This window comes from Perissodus microlepis, chromosome 1 (assembly GCF_051167445.1).
Source record: "Perissodus microlepis isolate ML-2025 ecotype Zambia chromosome 1, ASM5116744v1, whole genome shotgun sequence".
Lineage (NCBI taxonomy): Eukaryota > Metazoa > Chordata > Actinopteri > Cichliformes > Cichlidae > Perissodus > Perissodus microlepis.
The window spans coordinates 14994606-15018127 of record NC_140461.1 but is presented as its reverse complement, the minus strand read 5'-3'; the positions used below and the strand labels follow the sequence as shown (position 1 = coordinate 15018127).

The 23522-nt window shown below is 41.7% G+C and overlaps 1 protein-coding gene across 1 annotated transcript; it reads left to right on the top strand.

Annotated features, from left to right (window-relative positions):
• The first annotated feature begins 1134 nt into the window (after positions 1–1134).
• On the top strand, positions 1135–23236 carry urb2 (URB2 ribosome biogenesis homolog). Its single transcript, XM_084931436.1, has 12 exons — positions 1135–1308; positions 2924–3074; positions 3163–3339; positions 3570–4696; positions 4795–4933; positions 6027–8469; positions 9196–9356; positions 9597–9707; positions 12404–12646; positions 17349–17445; positions 19126–19259; positions 22822–23236. Exons 2-12 carry the CDS (start codon positions 2949–2951, stop codon positions 23017–23019), a joined length of 4956 nt encoding a protein of 1651 aa, XP_084787562.1. The 5' UTR covers positions 1135–1308; positions 2924–2948; the 3' UTR covers positions 23020–23236.
• Positions 23237–23522: the final 286 nt, after the last annotated feature.

Sequence of the window (23522 nt, the reverse complement as noted above, 5' to 3'; positions counted from 1 at the left end):
TGCTGTATTCTTCATTTCATGATGCTCCAAATGTTTTCAGTTGGTGAAAAGTCTGGACTGAAGGCAGGGCACTGCAGCACCTGTACTATTCTACTATGAAGCCAAACTGCTGTATAGATGCAGTAGGCAGTTTAGCATAGTATTTGCTGTAATATGCCAGTTTACCTAGTGACAGCTCCACCTCGTCCATTTCCTCTCGTACCCACATTTTCCAGTACAAATTAATTTCTCTCCCCTTCTCTTCTAGGCAATAATATAGTGGGGGTGCTTTGTATAGTAAATCTGACTGACTGTCAGAACTGAGATTATGTAAAACAAAACTTTTCTTTCTGTGAGATTGTTCACCATAGTAACATGATTATTGCTGTCATATCTGCTTTGTATGGGTAAAACAGTCATCTCTTGTGTGCTTTCTGGTAAATTGCATCATTTTCATTTTCTCCAGAGAAAAAAGGAATCACCACATAGCTGCCCACATCTGTATCTGCCTATTTCCTGTAATTTATTTGCAACCTGCTGCATGCTCCCTTCCTCTCTTCCAGGTGGCTGTGTTGTCAATGAAAACTGATTTATCTATGTCCTCTGATACCTGATCAAATATATCATTAGTCATGATTAGAACGAGCAGTGGGTTGATTAAATTACCCTGAGCTATTCCAGCCAAGTCTTTGATTTATGCTCATCTTTTTAAGTGATTTTTTTTTCACAGCAAAACAGTGCTGCTTACTGTTTCTTTACTTCCCTAAGCTTTAATTCTCAGCTACATTAGCATGGCAGAGCATACTTGGATTTTCCCACAGGAAGTTATTTTGTGCCTTTGAGTGCTGCTTTACACATTTAAACTATGCTCATCTCCAAAATTTACTCATTTAACAGTTCAGTCTCATTTATTTTAGTTCTTTCTCGCTCTCATTTAGTTTTCCCTTAGTTTAGTTTTAGTTTCCCTTGTATCTCAACAAATTAATTAGCCAGCATTTCTATGTTGTCTTTATCTGTAATTGCTTTTTCCTTGACTTAAAAGTGAAAGGACCCAAAACAATTAAAGCTGTATGCATATTGATATTATGTTTAGTTCACACAAACGTATGTGTTGCCTGAAAATATAGAGACATTAAAACTGTCTTTGAGGGGCGAGTGTACAGATAGACCATGTGGTTGGCGCCCAGGGCTCTGTAGTCACTGTCTCTCCAGTCTCCGTTGGCCGACAGGTTCATATCGTCTCTCGATTGCTTGTGCCTGAGCCGGCAGGGTGAAAGTTGAGGGGTCGTTCAAATCAGAAAACAGGCGACACGTGCGGATTCCAAAGCAGTAAGTTTAAAGACCTAAATTTGTACGGATGTGGGTCGATGGTAATAATCAAGTAAATCAGACGTTCTGAGCTGATTTGTATACGTGCAGGCGGCTAGCAGCACCTGGATTAGTCCATGTTAGCATCAATATATGCTGCGTAGCTAGCCGTTAGCATTAAGCATGTCAGTGTGTGTTTCTCAGATTGATAGGACTTCTACTGGTTTATCATTCTTATAAGTGATTTTTTTTACTTTATAAGTTAAAGTAACTCAGACAGATGGGCAAATAAACTCGGAACAACAAGTACTCTATAATATAAAACGACAGAATGCATAAAAACGATCAGTTCTAGATTATGAATTGATGAATTTTGTTAAAAACGGTAAAGAAAAATTAATCACTGCTGTAAAGACTTCTGGGGCTGCTTTTAAATAGTGCAAAGCAATACACTCACAGGCCACTTCACTAGAAGCACCTTGCTAATATCGGATTTGATCCCCTTTTCCTCGAGAGCTTCGTTAAATCTTCGTGGATTCATCTTGAAAACATTCCTCAGAGATTTTGATCCATGTTGACATAATAGTATTACACAGCAGCTGCAGATGTGTCAGGTGCATTTCCTCACCACTGTGTGAATCTCCTCTTCCACCACATCCCAAAGGGGACCATATTGAATTGAGAGCTGATCACAGCAGTTCACAGCAGAAAATTGAGACTCATCAGACCAGCCAGCTTATTTCCAGTGTTTTTTTTGTGCTCATAAGTAGTTTAATAGATATAAATAGTCAATTGTTTGATCAATAAAGTGAAAAAACCCCCCACCTTGAATGTAGTCACATCGGGTTGTAATCCAGATCTTAGACAGATGGGGAGCAGTATGTAGTGAGAGTTTGCAATGATGGGGATAACTGATGTCTGATAATTTAGATGAAGCCTAACACAACTGTTTTGCTCTTTGTTCATAGGTAAAACTCACAGTGTCATTACATATATATGTGTATATATACATTACAACATATGTCACAAATACTAAGACACGCATTGGTGCTAAAATAAAGTCAAGCAGCCACTTCTATAAAAAAACCATATCCCCTCACTCTTCTACACTGTTTCCTGTTATTTAAGTAGGAGTAGGTGAAGTTCAGGGTATTGACAAATACATATAAAAAGCTTTGAAGTTAAAATGATGTGGTTAACTGGGTCAGACAGCTTGTTTAAACACTGTGCCAAACTTAATTTGCTTGTCAAAATGCCTCAGAGACTAAACTACCTCATGTGTAGAGTAATTCTTTTCATTTTATCGCAGCTATTTGGAGGATGCTAATAAACTAAAAAAATGGATGGAATAGTTTTTTCCCTTTTGTATAAAAAACAGGATCTGAATATTACTTTATAACTGACAGACAGTTAAATACTTCTATAGCATCTATTTATAAAAATAAAATGAAGCAAAACTTCCAATTATTGTTGCATAAAATAAGAGTCAGGAAAAGCCTTACTTATCTCTTTCTGTTTCCTTGTCTGTGTCTTATATAATCTCAGCTAGCTGGTTTGATTATCAGGAATATCCAGGTTTCCTCTTTCTACTCCTCTGTGTAACTACTCACTCCTTGTCTTCTTCCTGTCTTCCCAGACCTTTTGCATCAGCAGCTGCAGCGATGGCTGCCATCTACTCGGGTATCCACCTGAAACTAAAGAGCCCACAGACTCCATGGGATAACAAGCTGAAGCTGGCACGTTTTGCCTGGATCTCCTCACAGTGCCTGCTGCCCAACAAAGAACAGGTAAAAGTGGAAGCTTGTGAATGTTTGTAGCGCGGTAATTTCTTTTTTGGCGTGTATTAAGCAGCAGCTAACCTAAATCTGTCTGTAGGTGCTGTTGGACTGGTGCACCCATGCCCTCTCACTCTACTACAGTAAAAAGGTGGAGTTTTCCCAGGATTTCTTGGAAGCCCTGTGGTGCTACCTTGATGATGTGCTTCACAGCCGGAAGCTCCAGTCTTTTCTCAAGCAGGGAAAGACCATCACTCTCAAGCTCAACATGGCACAGGTACTTCAGCAGTTAAATCAGAAATCATGTCTGTGATATAACAGCACATGTGATCTCCTCTGACTCTGTCTTGTGTCATTAGAAGATAGTAAGAGCATGTCCTGCACAGTTCTGGGTTAATACTACAGTTGTAGCATGAATTGATAAAGACGCAATTATACTAAAAGATCCCAGAATTACTAACTTGACAAGTGGAAGTTTTACTCACAGCTTTTTCTCTTTGCTTCCAGCTGCTTGACCAGCTGCAGAAGTGCGCACACGTTGGCTCCAAGTCGTCGGGGTGTGTGTCCTATATACTGAGCGTGTGTCAGTGCATTTTCTCTTCTCCTGCACTCTCATCTGTTTTTACATCTAAGTATGAACTTATGGTTGATCTGCTGGCCAAGCTCTGCTCACTGGCCTGTCGTGAGCTGCAGGAGCCATTGCCCATGGAATACCTAAAGAAGAAGCCTGTCACAAGTCATGATGAATCGATGGCCGAGTGCCTTCAGACTGAACCTGCAACAAATATGGAGACTTCCCAGATGGACATGCTGAATGGCAGTCCACTAGATCAGCCACAGTCGGACGTTGACAAATCCTCTTCCAAGCCGAAGGAAAACCTCCGTTCAGCTAACCTATTTGAGGTGTTGCTTCAGGTGCTGTCATCGTATTTGTCAGTGCAGCGACAACAAGCCAATCCTAGCAGAGTCTCTAGTATGGTGACAAACCACCTACTCCAACCCTTCGTCCTGCTCCGGCACCTGCTGACCTCGGGAGAATTTGCAGCGTGTCTCGCTCACCTGCGTCTCCGTCAACAGCTTTGTAGAGACATCCGCATGAAGATGGACTCCATCCTTCAGTTGGCACTCTTCCCCTCTGAGCACCTGAACTCATACAAGGAGGAGCTCCTTCCACCTAAAGAGGATTCTGGGAAACGTGGTTCAGGAGGGACAAAGGGGCCTTTCAAGCCTGTCAACGCTGTACTTTCCAAACTGAGCGACCGGGGTTACTGTGAGCCATCACTACATTACCCTGTGAAGTCCAGTGCTTTGTGTCTGTTGTTTAAGTTTTTTCTGGAAAAGTACGGGAAAGCGAGGGTAGAAGATGAGGAGGAGCAGAGGATGCTGTGTTTCTGCTTTCTAAGCAGATTAGTCCCAACTTTAGATCTTCATCTTGGTGAGCAGAAGTCACCTCCAGCTTCCATGAGCTCCCCAGAGAACTGGAACCTGGCTCTGCTGGCTGTGGAGTCCCTGCTAAGCCAGGCGCTGTCGGCCGGTATTTATAATGTGGCCGCAGACAGGATACGACACAAAGACGTCCAGCTCAACTTTTACAGAGCCGTGGGACAATTGCTCTTCAACGAGGCCCAGCCGAGGTAAAGAACAACTTCTCTGTAAAACATTTTTATTCCAATAAAATTACAAAATAATTTTCTTTTCTTATGATAGAAAAATTTCCCATCTTGACTTTCAGCATTCCATCGTGGTACCGCTGTTTGAAAGTGCTTTTGAGTCTCAATCATCTGATTCTCGAGCCAGATCTGGACCAGCTTTTATCTTCAGCCTGGATTAATGCCGAATGCATGGAAGCACGAGTGCAACGCGCCAGACAGGTCTTCATTTAACTTTTATATTTTACAAATAAAAAAAAAGGACAATAAATCAGTGTTTTTAATTACAAACTCAGTTCTTAAAAGTTGAGATGCTGTGATCTGCAAATGTCATAACCCCATATTTTATTTACAATAGAACACAGAAAACATATTAAATGTTTAAACTGAGAAAAAGTACCTTTTGTATATCCTCATATTGGATTTTAGCTGCTCAACAGTCCCAGCTTTTCTTTGTCATATTTTTCATTTCATTATGTGCAAATGTTTTCCCTTAATGAAAGGTGTGGAGTGCAGGCAGGCAGGCCAGCTCAGCACCTGGACCCTCTTCTCCTATGAAGCCATGCTGCTGTAATAAAGTTGTAGCATTGCTAAACTGCATATTGCAGATTGACCTGCTGAAATATGGAAAGAAGACAAGGAAGTCTTTCCCTGAAACAGATGTCACCTAGATAGGTCATGCTTCTCTAAAACCTGTATATACATTTCAGCCCTTATGCTGCCTTTCAAGATGTGCAAGCTGCCAATACTATAGGCATTAATGCACACCCATATCCTCAGAGATGGAGGCTTTCGAACTGAGCGGTGATAACAAGCCAGATGGTTCCTTCTCCTCTTTAGTATAGAGGACGCAGTGTTCGTGTTTTCTAGAAAGAATTTCAAATTTGGATTTGTTTCACCGCAAAATGGTTTTCTGGATTTCTGGAAGTGTTCCTTATTTCCATGACAGAATGATGGCTAACTGACGGTCCAAAGTTCAGTCATCCAGTGTTGATTTTTTAGCCTTGCGTACAGAGATTTCTCCGGAATCCCTGAATTTTTGATATTATGTATTATAGATTATGAGATTAAAACTCTTTGCTTTTTTAATGTTTTAATAAGCTAATGTTTGTCATGACATGTGAAAATGTCTAAATGTAAGCATTTGATATGTTTTTGTGTTTTTTCTGTGAGTTTATGAAATCTGCAGATCATTGTGTTCTGTTTTAATATACATTTTATACAGCACCACCAACTTTTTAAGAATTGGCTTTATTCATTTTAATATATGAATATTCAGATGGTGATGTTTTAATGAAACTTTACTTGCCAACAGCTCATGGTGTGCAGCCTCCTCCAGACCTACACTAAGCTCCGCCAGCTGCCTCGTCTCTTCTCTGAGCTCGTGTCAGTGATCTGCCAGCCTGCTCTGGATGACCTTCGACCTCCTCTTCTGCCTGAAAGCATCTCCACCTCTCTCAGGACCTGCCTTCTGGACACACCTCCATCCCAAGTTTTAGAGATCTGTTCATCAGTGATGGAGGCCATCAGGAAATACATACTGCCTGACCTGGTGAAGGAGAAAACAGAGGGAGAGCGAATGGAGACTGATGGAGAACATGAGGACCAAGAGAGAAAAGACGCTTCTCTCAAACTCCTCCCCTTCAGTCAGCTGCTTCATGCTGTTTTATTCAATCTGAAGACTCTAGACAATGCCTCTCCTGTTCCCTTAGTGAGGCAGAGTCAGGACCTAATGAAGGGGTTTCAGAGCTTAATAAAGGAGTTACTACGTGTGGTTTCAACAGAGAAGAAGAATAGAAATACAAGTTCAGTTCAGAAGGCCTCAAAGAAAGGCAGAAAAAGTCTGAACCTCAAAGAGAAACCTTCAGAGTCTAAAACTGGAGCACTGTGGGAGCAGAAGACCCTGGAGGCAGCTCTCCTGCTCAGATACACCTGGGTGGAGGTGGATACACTCTTCCACATGCACTGCTACAAATATGCATCTCCTGATGAAGCTCCTTCTAGTTCTCCAATCTCTGACATAGAGAGTCTTTTATCAGGTGACATCTTACCTGCTTGTCACCGCCCGTCCCCCTCCTGCAGCCCAATGAGCTGCATGCTGCTCAAGCTCCTCACTTTACAGCAGATGAAGAAGATTTTGCTGGACGACGTCTTAATAGGCGAATCCAGCACTGCGGCACTTCTAAAAAGGTCAGCACAGTTTATTTTAGCTACATCTGAGCTGGAGGTGAGTCTGGATGGAGAGCAGGCGTGGGACAGGCAGATCAGCAGCGTGACCACCAGCTCCTACTTTGCAGCGCACTGGTATCTTGTTACGACCAACTTACCTTTGATCCTTTGCCACCTGAGCAGCGAAGACGTGCGCTGCATAGCTGACGTACTTATCAGCTCATTTCTGAACAGACGGACAGACGGATCAGAAGACTTGCCGCCCGACTCTCTGACCGTCTCCCTCATATCTTCGCAGCTTCTTCAAAGCCCAATGCTTGCTGAGTTGCCTTCACTGTTCTCCGCCACAGTTTGGTCGCTCACACAAAGGATTATCTGTGTGCTCGGGGCAGCACACACACCCGAGGTTTGTTCCACACTTCTGACATTTCAGGAAAGAAAGGCAGTCTCTTCACAGAGAGATGCCAGTCAGCCTCTGCCCACGCTGGTGAAGAAAGAGACTATGGTTGAGGATATTTTGACATCCTCTAAAACTGGAGAGATTTTTGTACTGCTGACTGAAACAGAAAGCAGGGAGCTGGTAGGCTTACTTCAAATCTTAACAATCCTACATCCAGATGGGATGAGCTCTGAGGATCTCTCCCGTGTGTTCCTCCTGCTTTTCTTTATGCTCACCTCCACCTCCTGTAAGCCAGAGCGGATGACAGAATCTGGAGGTGATGCTCTGTTCCTAAGAAAGCTGCTCGGGGTTCTCGCTCATCTCCTAGAGAGTAAGAATTTCCAAAGTGTTCTGAAGCTCATGCACGGTAGTACTTTGCTGCAGGCCGCTTTGTCGTCTCTCCTGTGGCATAGAAGTAGTGCGAGAGCTCAAGCCACATGCAGCACTGATTGGTTGGATTTTATCAAAGCGGTGCAGGTCTTCATACAGACCTTAGTCAGTTTGATAATTATCAGAAACAGTAGTGTTCGACTCAACCTGGACCAGTTTGCTTCCTATCTTACTAGCGAGGAAGTGACAAGCAGACAAAATGCTGAATCCAGTTCAGGGGCTTCCTTGTCATCAGTTCATCTTTTGCTGGCATCTGTGACTTCTTTCTCCCAAGTGATGATCTCCAATTTGGGAAGAAGCAAGGCACTGGATCAGATTTTAACCCAAATACTTGCAAAAATAACTGCTTCGCTGGTACCAGCTGTCGAGTTTGTCCTAAAGCCCCAAACTCTCAGTGAGGGGGTGAACCAGCCCGCCAGCATCCTCAGTCAAGCTTTTCTAGTAGATGTTGTAACAGTCATGCTGCAGTCTGAGCTGTCCTCACTCTCAGTGGAGGATGAGAACAAGCACAGTGGCACCAGGCTCACTCATATGAGCCTTTATCAGGGCTTCTGCCAGCAGATCCTTAAAGAAATAAGCTCTGCCCCCAGGCCCATGGACTTCCTGGTTTCCTCTCTCCGCTTCCTGTCCTCCTTTTACCAAGCTGTGCAGATGGTGGAGGAAAAAGACACGGAGGAGGAAGGAGGGATGAAGAAGAGAAGAAATGAGCTGGATGACCTTTACATTCAGATACTGCAGAATGTGCACAGGCTACTGACAGGTATATGCAACCATATTAAAAACAAACATCTCATTCACCTGTGCAATCAGTCAGTGTTGTCCTTTCAGTAATTACCTCTGCACATCGCACACATTGACACAGGAATACAACTAAGGGAGTATTTCATGCCATCTGTTAAAGAAAATGAGCTTTTCTCTGTCGCACGTACGACAGTCAGATTCAACCCAGCTAGTTAAATTTAAAGTGGTTTGAATTTGAATTCTGTTGCAGAGGATTCTTGGGCTCCACTAGAGCAGCTTTACACGATGCTTAGTTCAACAACTTATCCTGGGGCCTTGGTGCAACTTTCTTCTGATTGGCTGCTCCTTGCAAACAGAATTAAGAATATTTAATTAACAATATCTGTTCTGGTTGACATCACACAGATCAAAAAGTAATAAAATAATAAAAGAGAAAGCCTGATAAACCCCTTTTTATGAAAACAGTCTCCCTGGTGCCTTTGTCAGTTTTAGTGGCAGTTCTCTATTGTTAGCGTCACATCAGGCACACAGACATTTTGAAAACATTTCTGTTTGGATCAGTATATTTTATGTATACTTTATTGTTCCCTGTGGGGAAATTCCTCTCTGCATTTAACCCATTCACTCAGTGAAGCAAACATTGCTTGCATCCACCGTGTTATTGAATGGACTGATTTATTATTAATGCAGCACATTAATGATTCTGTATCCTTTCTAAAATCTCTTTCGATCTCTTTGATTTCAGCTCCCTGGCTGCCTTCAAATGACCTTAGTGAGCTGGAGCCGACTGTGCAGGAGCTGTTGCGCCACTTGGTGGCGAAAAGTACTACAAGTCGATTTAATCTACTGCTGATGACAATCAGGGAAGGACTGGACATTAGCAAGCTGAGGGCAGGAAACTGCAGGGTGAGGCTGAGACTGAGTTTTCCTATTTCAGATTTCGTGATCCTTAAAACCTGTAGAATCTGCACAATTTAGATTTTTCTGTGCTGTTAATACAATGTTTTAGATGAGAGACTTTCTCTTTATCTTACCTGATAAATGGGAGGTTGTGATTTTGGTATTTTTTCCCACAGTGAATAAGAATGTTTAATACTCTGTGTTAACTGTTTTTTCAAACTCTTCTATCTGTTTGCTGCTCTCCAGGAGGCGCTATCTGCAGTAATCACCATTAAGCTGCTGTCCTGTTGTCAGCTGCCTGAAACCTGCTCCAGAGCTCTGTGGCTCATTGCACCACAGATTATATCTGCTGTGGTGGTGAGAAAACCAAACACTCACACTCGAACACATACAGGGTTTAATGCAGTGAGAATACACACACAGAAAAGCACCACTTTACTCATGCACATATATACAGTACTTTAAGGTACATAAAAGGGGCCCCTTAAATGTACAATAAAGACAGTAAGAGAGACTGTAGGCAGCTTGATATACTTGAACCTCTGGTAGGCTTGTTAACTGTTGCCTGCAGCTGCCTTTTTCTCTGCATTGCCTGTGTCAGTCGACTGGACTGCCTCTGGCGGCGCTCGGTGTTAGCTACCGTCAGCTTTGTTTCCCAAGTGGTTTCCATGCAGGTCTCTTGAGGCGTGCAAGTCAAATGCTGCCTGGGTCTCTTATTGGCCCCACCTGCACCTGCAGAGAGGCTGAGGTGGAAGCTGTAAACCATCAGGAATATCAGTTGATTACATCATGGTGTTTATGCTCCAAAACATGTGCTTCTTCTGATCCTTCTGTCTAATCTCAATCATATTTAAAGTTTAATCGCATCCCCTGTATGTATGCACATTTTTCAGTTCAATAGCATGCTGGTTTGAACTGTGTTTAAAATTATTATGATTTTTTTTTTTCCCCTAATTTTAACGACCTACTTTGGGTTACTGCGGTAATTTTTAAAATTGGTATTAAAATCTCTGCCAGACCACCAAAATGTCCCAGATCATCATGAAGAGAGTGAGGACAGTGTTTTAGAAACAAAATGCATTTCACACTCGTAGTTTCCCTGCCTGCCTGTCGGGAGGAGCTGCTCTCCAAGCTAAAAGAATATAAAACCTTTTGTGTTATTGCGGGAATGCTGTGTGTCATTGTTCAGTTGTTTATTTCACAAAAAAAGACGGTTAAATCAGTTTGCACACCTGGTGTGGAATCACTGGAATGATGACAAACGGGGTTATGGGTGTGGGACACGCCTCGAAATGAAGCCAGCTTTGTTTTGAGGCCAGAGTCAGAAACTGTGACTGGAAAATGAACTGGCTTCAAACTACAAGTTAAATTACTGCTTACATGTTTAGGATTTATGGGTTTTTTATTATTATTTAGGTAAAAGCCATTAAACAAGAGTAATCAGTTTAACATTCACATTATAGTGAAGACAAGCAGATACTGGGCCACGATGATGAGACGTGACAGTCCGATCTCCGGCTCATCATCTGTGATGGTTTTAGTGACCATGCGCTGGAAGTACATGGGACTTTTTTTATTCTTTTATTCAATAAAAATGTCTGTAATTTTTTAATGCTTGACAGCCACCAGCGCCTAAAGACAGCCACAGCCTTTTGTTCATCTTCTTTGTAATTTTCACTTATGCTCTTTTGGCCTTTTCATCAAGACCCCCACCCACTCACACGGAGTGCTCTGATAGACACACATCCCCTCACTCACGCTTTTGTTATCTGTCAAGTCTGTATTTTTAGACATGTGAGAGAGAGCCTGTTCAAAAGCATAAAATATTCTAATTAAATTCTTCTTTTAAGTGAAGAGGCATAATTTTATTAAAATCTTTTTTTCTTCAGCTCTTTAATGGTGGTTACTTGTCACGATTTCTCTTTGGAAATACACAAACTACTTTAATTTACATGCCGATTGTTATATTTTTGTTTAGATTTATTTAGTACAGTATTACAATGCTTAACAAATGTATTAGACCACCAGTTAAAAACATAGGAAACACAAGTATTTTAGAAATCTTAAAATTATATTATTTATTATTTATTTATTATGTGTGTGGTAGGTAGAAAGCTCTTAATGTCATACAATAAAGTGCTGTGTAACTGTGTGTGAATGTAGGCTTGTAAAAATATGGAAAAGTGCAAAATAACGACTACTCCAGTGTTTGGAAAACATTTCTCCTTCTTAAACCAATCCCCAGAGCCCACCAGTGAGGCGTGCCTGCATGCATGCACTGAGTTGTTTCTACAGTTATGTAATCACCGTTAGTCACCTATAACCACGTGATCAAAATCTTACTGCATGAATAGTTCATGAGGTCATCCATCTCTCCAGCCTCATCTCCAGCTCTACCTGTCTACACGGTGGACTGTGTTTTTTGCATGAGCTGACACCATGAATCAGTCAACAAATGCAAACTGCAAATATGTAATGTCCTTGCTAGAAGGGGGGGGGGTTGCTGTGGCCGTGTCCTTTGCTCTCTTAAAAATCATCCTCAGTACTCCTAATGGTTTTTCACCTTAAGGGCTTTCCTGGGTGTTTGAGATATTTGTAAATAGCTGTTATTTTTGCAGGGTTTAGTTCAAACTTTCAGTCCTTAGAAAACATATTGACACTTGGAATTTCAATTCTGGGAGCTACTCTGAGCCAAGTACTTGGAAACGTTGTGAATGTGGACTCTGTTGCTTTGCATGCTGGCTCATTGTCACTGACTTGATTTAATGGGATCTTAAAATACGATGAACAGGTCCATTGTTAATGTTGTTAGGCACACCTGTGCTGCTGTGGGAAGTCGTGTCTGCTGTGAAACAGCCTTTTGTTGTCAGTTTTGTTAAATATGTATTTTCGGTATTCATTACATCCAGAAAGCTTTAAAAAAAAAAAGATGAGTTGTGAAGGAAATACCTTTAATGTTTGGAAGGCTTGGATTTTTGTAGCTTCTTGCTCTCATTGTTTGTACATGTTCATCTATCTAACCTTTACTGTGTCTTTGTCTTCCTGTGTTACAGTTCTTAGTGAGATTATCCAGTCAGGACGTCTCGCTGACCCTTCCCTTTACCATTCCCACGATAACGTCGATGACATCACTGCTTCGACAGGGGGAGGGGCAAATCACCAGCCCTCATCATGTGACTTTGATCCTTGGAGCTCTCCAGTCAGTCCCCCTTGATCACATGACCCCAACAGTCTATCATTCAGCTTTCTTGGCTGTTCACGAGGCGCTGTTCGCCATCATCCAGTGTCATCCTCAGGTATGAAGGGACAGGTGAAAGAAGTGGTGCAGGGGTGTGAAACATGCAGTGTGTAAGAGGGTCCAGTCTGGCACAGGGGATTGCTTTTTAATAAGTGAGAACTTATTCAGTTAAATTATATAAAATGTGTTTCAATGCTGCTTAGCTCTAAAATAGTTGACCATGTCAAGGTGTTGTGCGTGTAAATAGACACTGCAAATTGTAATGCACATGACAGTGGCTTTGGAAATGTGGAAAAAGTATGTTCTTTAAACTGCACTTGCCTACAGTTCCTGTACAGGCGTGCCAAGAGCTTTGTTCACATAGTGCAAATCTCTAGTTGCAGCCGAGCAGCAGAGGGTTTCCACTTTGCCACCCTTGGGACCATATCGCTGCTGTATGCAGATGACATGGTTCTTCTGGGCTCATCAGGTGATAACCTTCAGTGTGCATTAAGGCAGTTTGCAGCAGAGTGTGAAGTGACTGGGACCAGAATAAGCACCAATCTGAGACCATAGTTGCCAGCTGGAAAAGGGTGGAGTGCTCACTCTGGGTCAGGGGAGGGGAGAATGGAGCAGGAGATGGATGGATGGATTGGCACCAGTGATACTGACGCTGTGCTGATCTGTTAGGGACTGGAGATCCCAGGATCTCACGATGGGCTTGGGAACATCTTGGTGTCCTGGGCAGAGACATGCGAACAGTAATGAAAGTTTCTCTGGAATGTCTTAAAGGGAATTTTCAAATTGCGAACAAACTTTCTCTTTGACTTGAGGATGAGCTGATTAGATTTCAGTGTCCACAGTTCAGGATCAGTTTAACCTGTTACAAGATGTTTTTAGCCTTGACTCAAGAGTTTATGTGCTCCTGGTGTTTTATGCAAAAAGACGAGCAGTTAATTAATTTACCGCAGATCGTTTTTCAGCCATAACTCAGCAGCAGGTAAGGTTTATGTAAACTGCAGCTGGACTCCAAACACTGAATGACCTCCTTGATGTGAGGCCACTCTTCGCTGCTGATCTACTTTAGTACCGACAACAAGATCAAAGTGTCACACCGCTCTGATATCAAATAAGGCTTTATTTCAAAGTTTAGGTGAAAAAAACAGCTATTCATTCTATAAAGGATTCCACTGGGAACATTACTCATGATCCACAACAAATAAATAAATCTTTTAAAGACTTTTATGAAGCTTTATACTCATCACAGATTAATCCCACCGACGCTGATATTTCAGAATTTCTTAACAATATAAATCTACTGAAACTAAATGATGAACAGATTGCGGCTCTGGATTCACCTCTTTCAATATCTTAATTCCACGAAGCTCTACAGCATCTCCCAAACAATAAATTCCCAGCAGCAGAAGGTTTTCCAGTACACTTCTACAAAGACTTATGGCCTAAGGTAGCACCTACTTTTTTTTTTTTTTGAACGGTCACTCAAATTCAGAACCATCAGACTCTGTCTCCAAACATGAACTCTGCCATCATTGGTCTACTTCATAAAACAGGCAAGGATCCTGTGTAACCATCCAGCTACCGCCCAGTTTCACTCGTAAATCTAGACCTTAAAATACTTTGCAAACTCCTTGTCACCACATTCATAATGCATTCTGACCAAACAGGTTTTTATTTGGCTTTGCTGGGTGCGGCTGCTCGCTTACATTATTACAGGGAGTGCAGAATTATTAGGCAAATGAGTATTTTGTCCACATCATCCTCTTCATGCATGTTGTCTTACTCCAAGCTGTATAGGCTCGAAAGCCTACTACCAATTAAGCATATTAGGTGATGTGCATCTCTGTAATGAGAAGGGGTGTGGTCTAATGACATCAACACCCTATATCAGGTGTGCATAATTATTAGGCAACGTCCTTTCCTTTGGCAAAATGGGTCAAAAGAAGGACTTGACAGGCTCAGAAAAGTCAAAAATAGTGAGATATCTTGCAGAGGGATGCAGCAGTCTCAAAATTGCAAAGCTTCTGAAGCGTGATCATCGAACAATCAAGCGTTTCATTCAAAATAGTCAACAGAGTCGCAAGAAGCGTGTGGAAAAACCAAGGCGCAAAATAACTGCCCATGAACTGAGAAAAGTCAAGCGTGCAGCCGCCAAGATGCCACTCGCCACCAGTTTGGCCATATTTCAGAGCTGCAACATCACTGGAGTGCCCAAAAGCACAAGGTGTGCAATACTCAGAGACATGGCCAAGGTAAGAAAGGCTGAAAGACGACCACCACTGAACAAGACACACAAGCTGAAACGTCAAGACTGGGCCAAGAAATATCTCAAGACTGATTTTTCTAAGGTTTTATGGACTGATGAAATGAGAGTGAGTCTTGATGGGCCAGATGGATGGGCCCGTGGCTGGATTGGTAAAGGGCAGAGAGCTCCAGTCCGACTCAGACGCCAGCAAGGTGGAGGTGGAGTACTGGTTTGGGCTGGTATCATCAAAGATGAGCTTGTGGGGCCTTTTCGGGTTGAGGATGGAGTCAAGCTCAACTCCCAGTCCTACTGCCAGTTTCTGGAAGACACCTTCTTCAAGCAGTGGTACAGGAAGAAGTCTGCATCCTTCAAGAAAAACATGATTTTCATGCAGGACAATGCTCCATCACACGCGTCCAAGTACTCCACAGCGTGGCTGGCAAGAAAGGGTATAAAAGAAGAAAAACTAATGACATGGCCTCCTTGTTCACCTGATCTGAACCCCATTGAGAACCTGTGGTCCATCATCAAATGTGAGATTTACAAGGAGGGAAAACAGTACACCTCTCTGAACAGTGTCTGGGAGGCTGTGGTTGCTGCTGCACGCAATGTTGATGGTGAACAGATCAAAACACTGACAGAATCCATGGATGGCAGGCTTTTGAGTGTCCTTGCAAAGAAAGGTGGCTATATTGGTCGCTGATTTGTTTTTGTTTTGTTTTTGAATGTCAGAAATGTATATTTGTGAATGTGGAGATGTTATATTGGTTTCACTGGTGAAAATAAATCATTGAAATGGGTATATATTTGTTTTTTGTTAAGTTGCCTAATAATTATGCACAGTAATAGTCACCTGCACACACAGATATCCCCCTAAAATAGCTAAAACTAAAAACAAACTAAAAACTACTTCCAAAAATATTCAGCTTTGATATTAATGAGTTTTTTGGGTTCATTGAGAACATGGTTGTTGTTCAATAATAAAATTATTCCTCAAAAATACAACTTGCCTAATAATTCTGCACTCCCTGTATTACAAAAAGCTGAATGAGCAGTTTAATTCTCATAGATAATTTTCTAATAAATTTCTACAAGATGCTTTTGTACAGCTAAAGAACATTGAAAAAGTACTTTTTAAAAGCTGTTCCTGCACTCTCCCCCCGACTTATGAAATCAGACCTACACACTTGTATAATGAAGGTCTCTGTAGGTCAAGGCTGCTGGTTTGAATCCTTGATTTGAAGAAAATGTGGTATGTGGTGCCGCTGAGCTCACAGGATGCCTCGAAGGAATTCCGCTTTCAACAAAAGGATATTGCAGCTCACCAGCTGCATGGAAAACATCACGATGTCTACTTTTTCTGCCTTGTACTGGGAGTGTTCACTTTGCACCCAAAAGGTCGTGAAAATGAATTTTTTTTTTTCCTGAAGAAATGGAGCCATCTACATCCTGGCCCACACGCTTTATTCTGCTCCGGCTTTGTTAATGCGATAATTTTTCAGTTTTTCTGAATCTAAAATGTTGACAGTTTGTTGTTCAGTAACAGCGACAAAGCCGGGCTGAAATGGGGCAGCTGTGTTAAATAAAGCCAGCCATGAACGAGCTAAGTGATATCAGATGTTTGCAAGAACAAAAGACGACTAAGAGAAGGGGGAAGAGGGGAGGAAAAAGGAGGCAGTGAAGGAAAGCAGAGTGAGAAAGAGACAGGAGTAAAAGATAAGCGATAAAGAGATTAAAGGATAAAACCGGAGATGGAGAACGTGATACATGAGGGAAGTTTCAAGACAAAATAGAAAAGAGGGTTATGTCAGAGAGGTGTGAGGGAGGAGGCTCAGCAAGGAGAGGTCGGAGAGCTGGCAGGCCGGGTAGGTTGGCATGGAGCAGGTTTAAGTCGATGGAAACCGTTGCTGATCTCCAACCAGAGCTGATGACATCATCCCTTCCTCATTTATATTCTTCCCGTCTCTCCTTCCCTGCCTCAGTCTCCCCGAAGGGAGCAAGGTACAGACAAAAATGCATACGTAGCTCTCGCGGGAATCCAACTTTTACCTCAGTCATTTTGCGAGCTGTAAGTTTATGGCTGCTCCGTTACAACTCTGTGAAAGCGATGTAACAGATGGATCTGTCAGGACTGTTTAGTCCATTTTTTTTAACCCTCTTGGATTCAGTTCTCTCTCTCTGTTTGTCAGATCCTAAAAACATGTAACATTTGTCCTCCTTTGAGTGTTTTACCACACTTATGACAGTAATTCATGAGTTTAGGTCGGGTTGAGCACAATTCATGTTAATGCTGTATTAGTGGTGTGAATGAAATGTAACATAATCCAAAGTCAGTTGCAAATCCTCAAGAATAAATCTAATGACTCTTCTGGGAATTTACGAGTCTACAGTTTTCTGCCAGGATCTATTGCTTTTCAGCAATTGCAGTATAACAGTGTTTTATCAGGCAGAAGTATGACCTATTAAGATATATATTTATATATGTTACTGACTGTTTACTTTTTGTGTGTGTTTCCAGGCGATGTTAAACGCAGCTCCCTCGTTCTTAAATGTCTTCTACCGTCTAGTGGCTTCTATTGTGCAGGAAGGTCGGCAAAGAGGAGACGGTGACGCAGGTAACATTAACATCATTCACTAATGTGGCCAAACCAGCTCAGTCAGGCTGTTAGGACTGCACAGTGTAAAGTTGTAGGTGAAAGACATAACAGGAAACGTTATAATGTCTTCAAGGCCCAGAAAAACAGTCTGCTTTACTCTGATGAAGGGGACGGGTCAGTGCTGTACTAGCGTTCACTGTTCACTACAGATGTGGCTTGTGTTTTGTTACCGTCCTCCCAGCGAAAAATAACACTGCAGATTACTGAAGAATAATAAATTGCATTGTGTAATCTGGAGCTGACACAAACTTTGTGTTATGCCCACACATGTTTCAACACTTCTGGCAGTAGCCTCCCAGAAGTAGAGAAGGTTACAGGCTCATTTTCTCATTTTAAATCCACTGTAAATTTAAGACCTCTGTTTGCAGTAACCTCTTACTTAGTCACCATAGGAACTATTCTCTGTACCAATAAGAGTGCTGCATGAGCACTCTGGGGTTTAGCTTTAAATTTTCAGCTGTCTTAATGCTGCAATCACACCATGATGTTTCTTTTTTTTTAATCTAGTGCTCATTGATATTGTCCTCAGGCTCTTGTATCTGTAGATATAAACATGTATGATTGATTAATGCTTCACTGTGTAATTAAAGAAATGGAAAAAAGGCTGAAGCACAGACTGTATATAAGAACTGGACATTTCTAGGGATGTACCTATCCAGCTTCTTTCAGTGTGATACAACAATATACTAATCAGAGATTTTAAGGGGACACCTGATCAGTTAGGTAACATAAACTATTGTGAATCCATTTCCCTGCATTGGTGGCAGACAACTCCCCAAAAAAGGCTTTAGTGTGCGCACAGGTTGATGATCAAGTGTTTCCCTTAATGATTTTAGCTGTGTGAATGAAACTGAACAGAATAACAGAATAGAAAAGCACATAGATTGGCTTGTTGTCACCTTGTTTTCAAGTTTAAGGTGCGGGTACACCACCGGATTGGCCGCTTTGTGTGGTGCGCAACATCATCACACAGTCACTTCTATTTACGCCGCTGTTAGCTCACAGGAAGTCGCTGCAACATCCTCTGTATAATTTGTCACTCTCTGGGCTTCTGCACTGTTACGCTCGTGTCTTCAACCATAATATGCCAAGTTGCAAAAATTGAGAGGTGCACGATCGGCCACCAAAACGACGGGCCACGTCAGCAAAATTTGACGACATTTTCGGCGTGCTCTCAAATGTCCTTTTGGCTTTTTTGGTCATTAAACATTTTCATTATGAGATTATTGAGTTTTGTAAGTGCAACGTGGTGCTCATTTTGCAAATTATGGCCCCAGTTAGAGTCAAAATGGAGGATAAAGTACTGCATGTCCCTCTATCATCAAATCTGCTTTCAAGACACTAAGAAGGCAATGCTCTTAAAAGATCACCAAGAAGCTAAAACAGCTCAATTTGCTTGTGACACGAGCCATTGCTAATGTCCATCTTTTATATACAGTTCATGGATTTGCAGCTTTGTATCTCCAGCTTTCATTGAAAACATCCGGCCGGTCGATGCAGTGTTACGCTCCAGTTTATCTATTGATCATTAGTTTTGTTTGGGTAACATAAAATAAGAATCTTGTAAAGTAAAGAATATCTTTACATTCCACATATGAACATCTGAATAACATGAACACCTTTCTCTGTTTTCTGAAGGTCCAGACAGTGATGTGTATTTCCAGTGCTCCAGGCTGGTACAGAGGATGTACTCTCACATTGCTGCAACCGCTCAGAGCTTCACCGCGCTCTCAGCCTTCATGGTGGCTCAGTACGTCACAGAGCTGCAGAAGGTATACACACACACACACACACACACACACACACACACACACACAGTATGAATGTTCTCTGTGTCTCGATTTACTAATATTTGTACTGGAAACATATTCTTTCTGATGGTTTTTACAATTTGGTGACAGAGCAATGAAATGCCAGACACACACACACACACACACACACACACACACACACACACACACACACACACACACACACACACACATAGTATATAGAAAGCCAAGACAGTTCCTCATCTGAACCCATCTGTCATCCCCTGTGATTTTCTACAGCTGTGAGTGACACACACACAGACATTGATGTATGGAAGAGGCAGCAGGATCTCAGATGATCCTTTGATCCAGCCCAGTTTGTCTGGTAGCCGCTGAGCTGAGCGATGGAGGCGCTGACGCTCAGAAGCGGTGATTTCCATTGGCCAAACTGTAGATGTTCACAAATCTCAGTGAACAGGTCCAGGATTACTGTAACTCTGAGTGCGGGAGTGAAGCTCCCTCAGTACAGTGAGTCACGTCTGGCTCCTGAGAGTGGCTGCTCTCAGCTGCCAGACTGTATTTAACATGACGCCAGCCTGACTCAGCAGTTTCCAGTCGAGTCGCATACTGGGAAAAAGAAAATGAGCAAACCGGCGGGCAGACAGACAGACAGAAATAGTGTGGAAGTCATATTTGGGATTTACTCCGTAAATCATCTAATAATCCTAAAATTGGACTTATGGGAATACTTTAAAGACTCTGTGCTCTTTGTAATTTAGCTGCCTCTGTGTCAGAGCTTCTCCTCGTGGCTCTTTGAAGCAAACCTCCTGTGCAGCAGCAAAGCAACATTTTATCAACAGTTTATTAAATTAAATCACCGAACATGGAGTTTTTATGAGTGGGAAAGCTATGATTTCATATCACCCTGTAAATATGCTTTTTAATACTGTACCGTTAAGGCATTTTAATACGGGAATCTATGGGGATTGACTCGCTTTTGCAGAAAGCCTCAAGTGACACCTGGAGGAACTGCCGTTTTGACCACTTTTCGGGTTTCCCCTCAGTTAGGACCAGTGAAGATCGAGACAGTATTTGCACAAATGTGCAATCCACTGTGAGACTACTCGTCGGTGTGCAAAGTGCTGAATTGTAGATCTGAGCTAAGCTCCAAACCTCACGTGATGAGCAAAGGGCGATTCGAACTTATCAGTCACAGGGTAGACTGATTCAGGTTTAAACAGATATTTGCATGCGTATGAATGCATAAAATCTGGTCACAAGGAGCATGATTTTGGTGATTTTCTGCTTTGTGGTTTCTGTTTGTTTGCCCTTCTTCTATGTAGAGTTATATGATGAGTAGGATTTGGTTGCCAGTAAACAGTCCTGTGCTGAGGCCAAAAGAGGCAGTTTGTTTGCCAAAATGCAATCTCAAAACCATCGGTTGTTTTGTGCAGTTGTCACTCTGCATGTAGTCGTTAACACTTTTATCTTATACATGAAAGATCCCCGGTTTGAGGCTGGGAGCGCACACGCACACCTAGCCATCAGCTGGACTCTGTCAGGAAGTAAAATAAAACATATAAACGAGGAGCCGAAAGTACCAAAAAAAATTTCGTATTTTGAAACAAGGACCAGAAAACAGAACAGGAAATCTTATCCTATCATCACCTGAAAAATAAACACATGTTGGGGGTTTTTCTGTTACTCTTGTTGGACCATAAAAAATTGAATATAATTTTATTATTTTCCCTTAGATGTATCTTACAGTTGGGCTCTTTTTTTTGCAGACAAAGGAGTCGCTCCCTGCTGATCATTAACCTTAAAAAAGGTTTTAGGCACTTTAACATTAACTTTAGTTTTCAGAATTGATAACTACAACCATCTTTTATATACAGTTCATGGAGCTCCCACTTCAGAACTAGAAATGTTTTCTTTTTTACCCAAAGTAAAACTCAACCACAGACTGATGGAGATTAAGGATTTGGACATGTTTTAGATATACTTTGACACATGCATTGGGACTTTTGTTTCCTTGTGTGTACAATTAGTACAGCACTGCTTTGTTACAATTTTATTTTATTTCAATCTTATTTAATTTTAGTTGAAACTGCTCAGGAGTGCAGTTGCATCTCCGTATGTGCAGCAGCAGACCAGACTGGCAGCACTCTGTGTGTTGAAGGAGTGTCACTGTGCTAAACTATGCAAATGTAAAAGAAAAGGTAATCGAGCAAATACAAGTAGCCCTGTAGTGCTTTATAAGTAAACCCTGAATGTAAATATAAAAAGCGGAAATAGACGAGTGCTTTACATAGCTTCGGTTATCATGTTAATTTTCTGCCTCTTCTGTCTCAGTTTCGTATTTTTCTGCACACAAAGCAGTTACTATGTGCTGCTGACTGCTTTGTTTGCAGAAATCCCCACGGTGGGTTGTTTCCTTCATGTGTGAAGCCTATCATTATGTGACTCAGGTTTTATCTAATCGTTAAACTGGTACAGTCAGCAGCACAGAGCAGCCATCACCTCCTCGCTCATTGTCAGAGGTCTGTAGACTGCGGTCACCGCTGATAGCATCAGGTCATGGTGTGTTACACCTGTGCGTCTGTGGCGGTGTAGTGTAACAGAGATGAATAACCAGACGATATTGAATATCCACTTGGCTCGTTGTGCAGGGTCCACTGAGCACAATCATTGTTGTTTGACTATTTTACGTGTTATTAGAGTAAAACAGCTCCACCCGTCGTGGTTTGGGCTATCTCGCTGGCTGAACACGTTGCTCTGCTTCTGTCACTCAGGTGCAGATGAAGCGTGTAAGACCTTCCTATTTTCAGAAAACTAAAAAATCCTCTGCAGCAGTGTGACGCCACGTATGCTAGGCAAAACCCTGTACTGAATTTCATATGTAAACTACAGCGTGGGATTAAAAATACAACTTTTTACATTTTTAGCGCATTTTGGAGCAACAGTGACACAAACTGCTGATTGTTACTATAAAATCTGCTGTCATGAGGTGTCAAACTGCAAATTAATGTAGATCATGTTGATTTTTTATGTTGTGATGATCCTGTTTGAGAAACTCTTTTTGGGATGCACCTGGAAGTTTGAATCTAGGTTTGTGGACCGTTGCTATGGACTGCTCTGTATTTAGATATTTTCTGGGTTTCTGGGGAATTAATTGATCTTCATTGTTGAATTTTTGTAGTCCTACTCTGAGCATTTGCAGTAATATAGTTTTTGTCAGTATAAATGATTATATCTGTCCTTTGATGTCTCTCTAATTGAAACTTATGGCTGAACTAAAGACTTAAATGTGTATTTAACTGTTTCGGCGCATAATTTCCGGTTTGAAATGTTGACATCGGGTTGATGGATATTGCAACATACGGTATCATATTTCTATGGAAATTTGACCTTGTTAAGTGCAAGGAGAGGAAGAGATGTGTGTACACAGGATCATCATTTCGCTGGAACACAGATGTGATTTATGAAATGAGCAAATGATGTCTGACCTCAGATTCATATAAATTCTTCTTTTATCTCTTGTTGTCTCTGCTGTCTCGTCCTCTTTCATAAATGACCTCTCCAGGTTACTCTGCGACCAGACGTGAAGCTGCATCTTACTGAGGGCATCTATCTGATACTGGATCTGTGCAAGGAGCAGGATATCAAGTTTCTGAGGGCAGGACTGCCGATGGGAGTCAGGGAGGTCTTCAACGAGCTGTACGGCAGCTACACCCACTATCACAAAGCACAGAGGCAAGGAGAGGAAAAGTACACTGTTTAACTGCCGAAATCGCCTTTGGTTTCAGTTTAGGTTTCAGTTTAATTACACAAAAGTAGATTTTCTGCTTATGTTTGATTATTTTTTAAATAGAAAATCAGTTTTGGATACCATATGATGTCACTGTTGATGTTCTTGCTCCTCTGAGTTTATTGTAAAATTAAGACGGTGTATTTTGTACCTAAGACAATAAATATATGATTTATTCAATTTTGTTAAATGTTGTGAGAAGTCCCATCTTCAAAACCAAGACAAAATACACTCACTGTCCACTTTATTAGATACACCTCCACTAATCTAATCAAGCGATCACATGACAGCAGTTCAATACATTTAGGCACACTTTGGTCCCCTTAATACCAACTGAGCATCATTTACTTATTATATCCAGTATTATCCATCTCTTTATGGAGTTCAGCCACTGAACAGAGACCTGCCATCTACAGAGGTTTTCTGATGACTGTGGTGGTTGGATGCATCAGTGGCAGTGATGTGACAGAGTACCG

Bases quoted from the DNA above. Each gene is read 5' to 3' on its own strand.
- urb2 (XM_084931436.1), top strand. From the start codon at position 2,949: ATGGCTGCCATCTACTCGGGTATCCACCTGAAACTAAAGAGCCCACAG. The intron at 3,340-3,569 runs GTACTTCAGCAG...CTTTGCTTCCAG, and splicing joins TCAAGCTCAACATGGCACAG to CTGCTTGACCAGCTGCAGAA. The intron at 9,708-12,403 runs GTGAGAAAACCA...CCTGTGTTACAG, and splicing joins AGATTATATCTGCTGTGGTG to TTCTTAGTGAGATTATCCAG.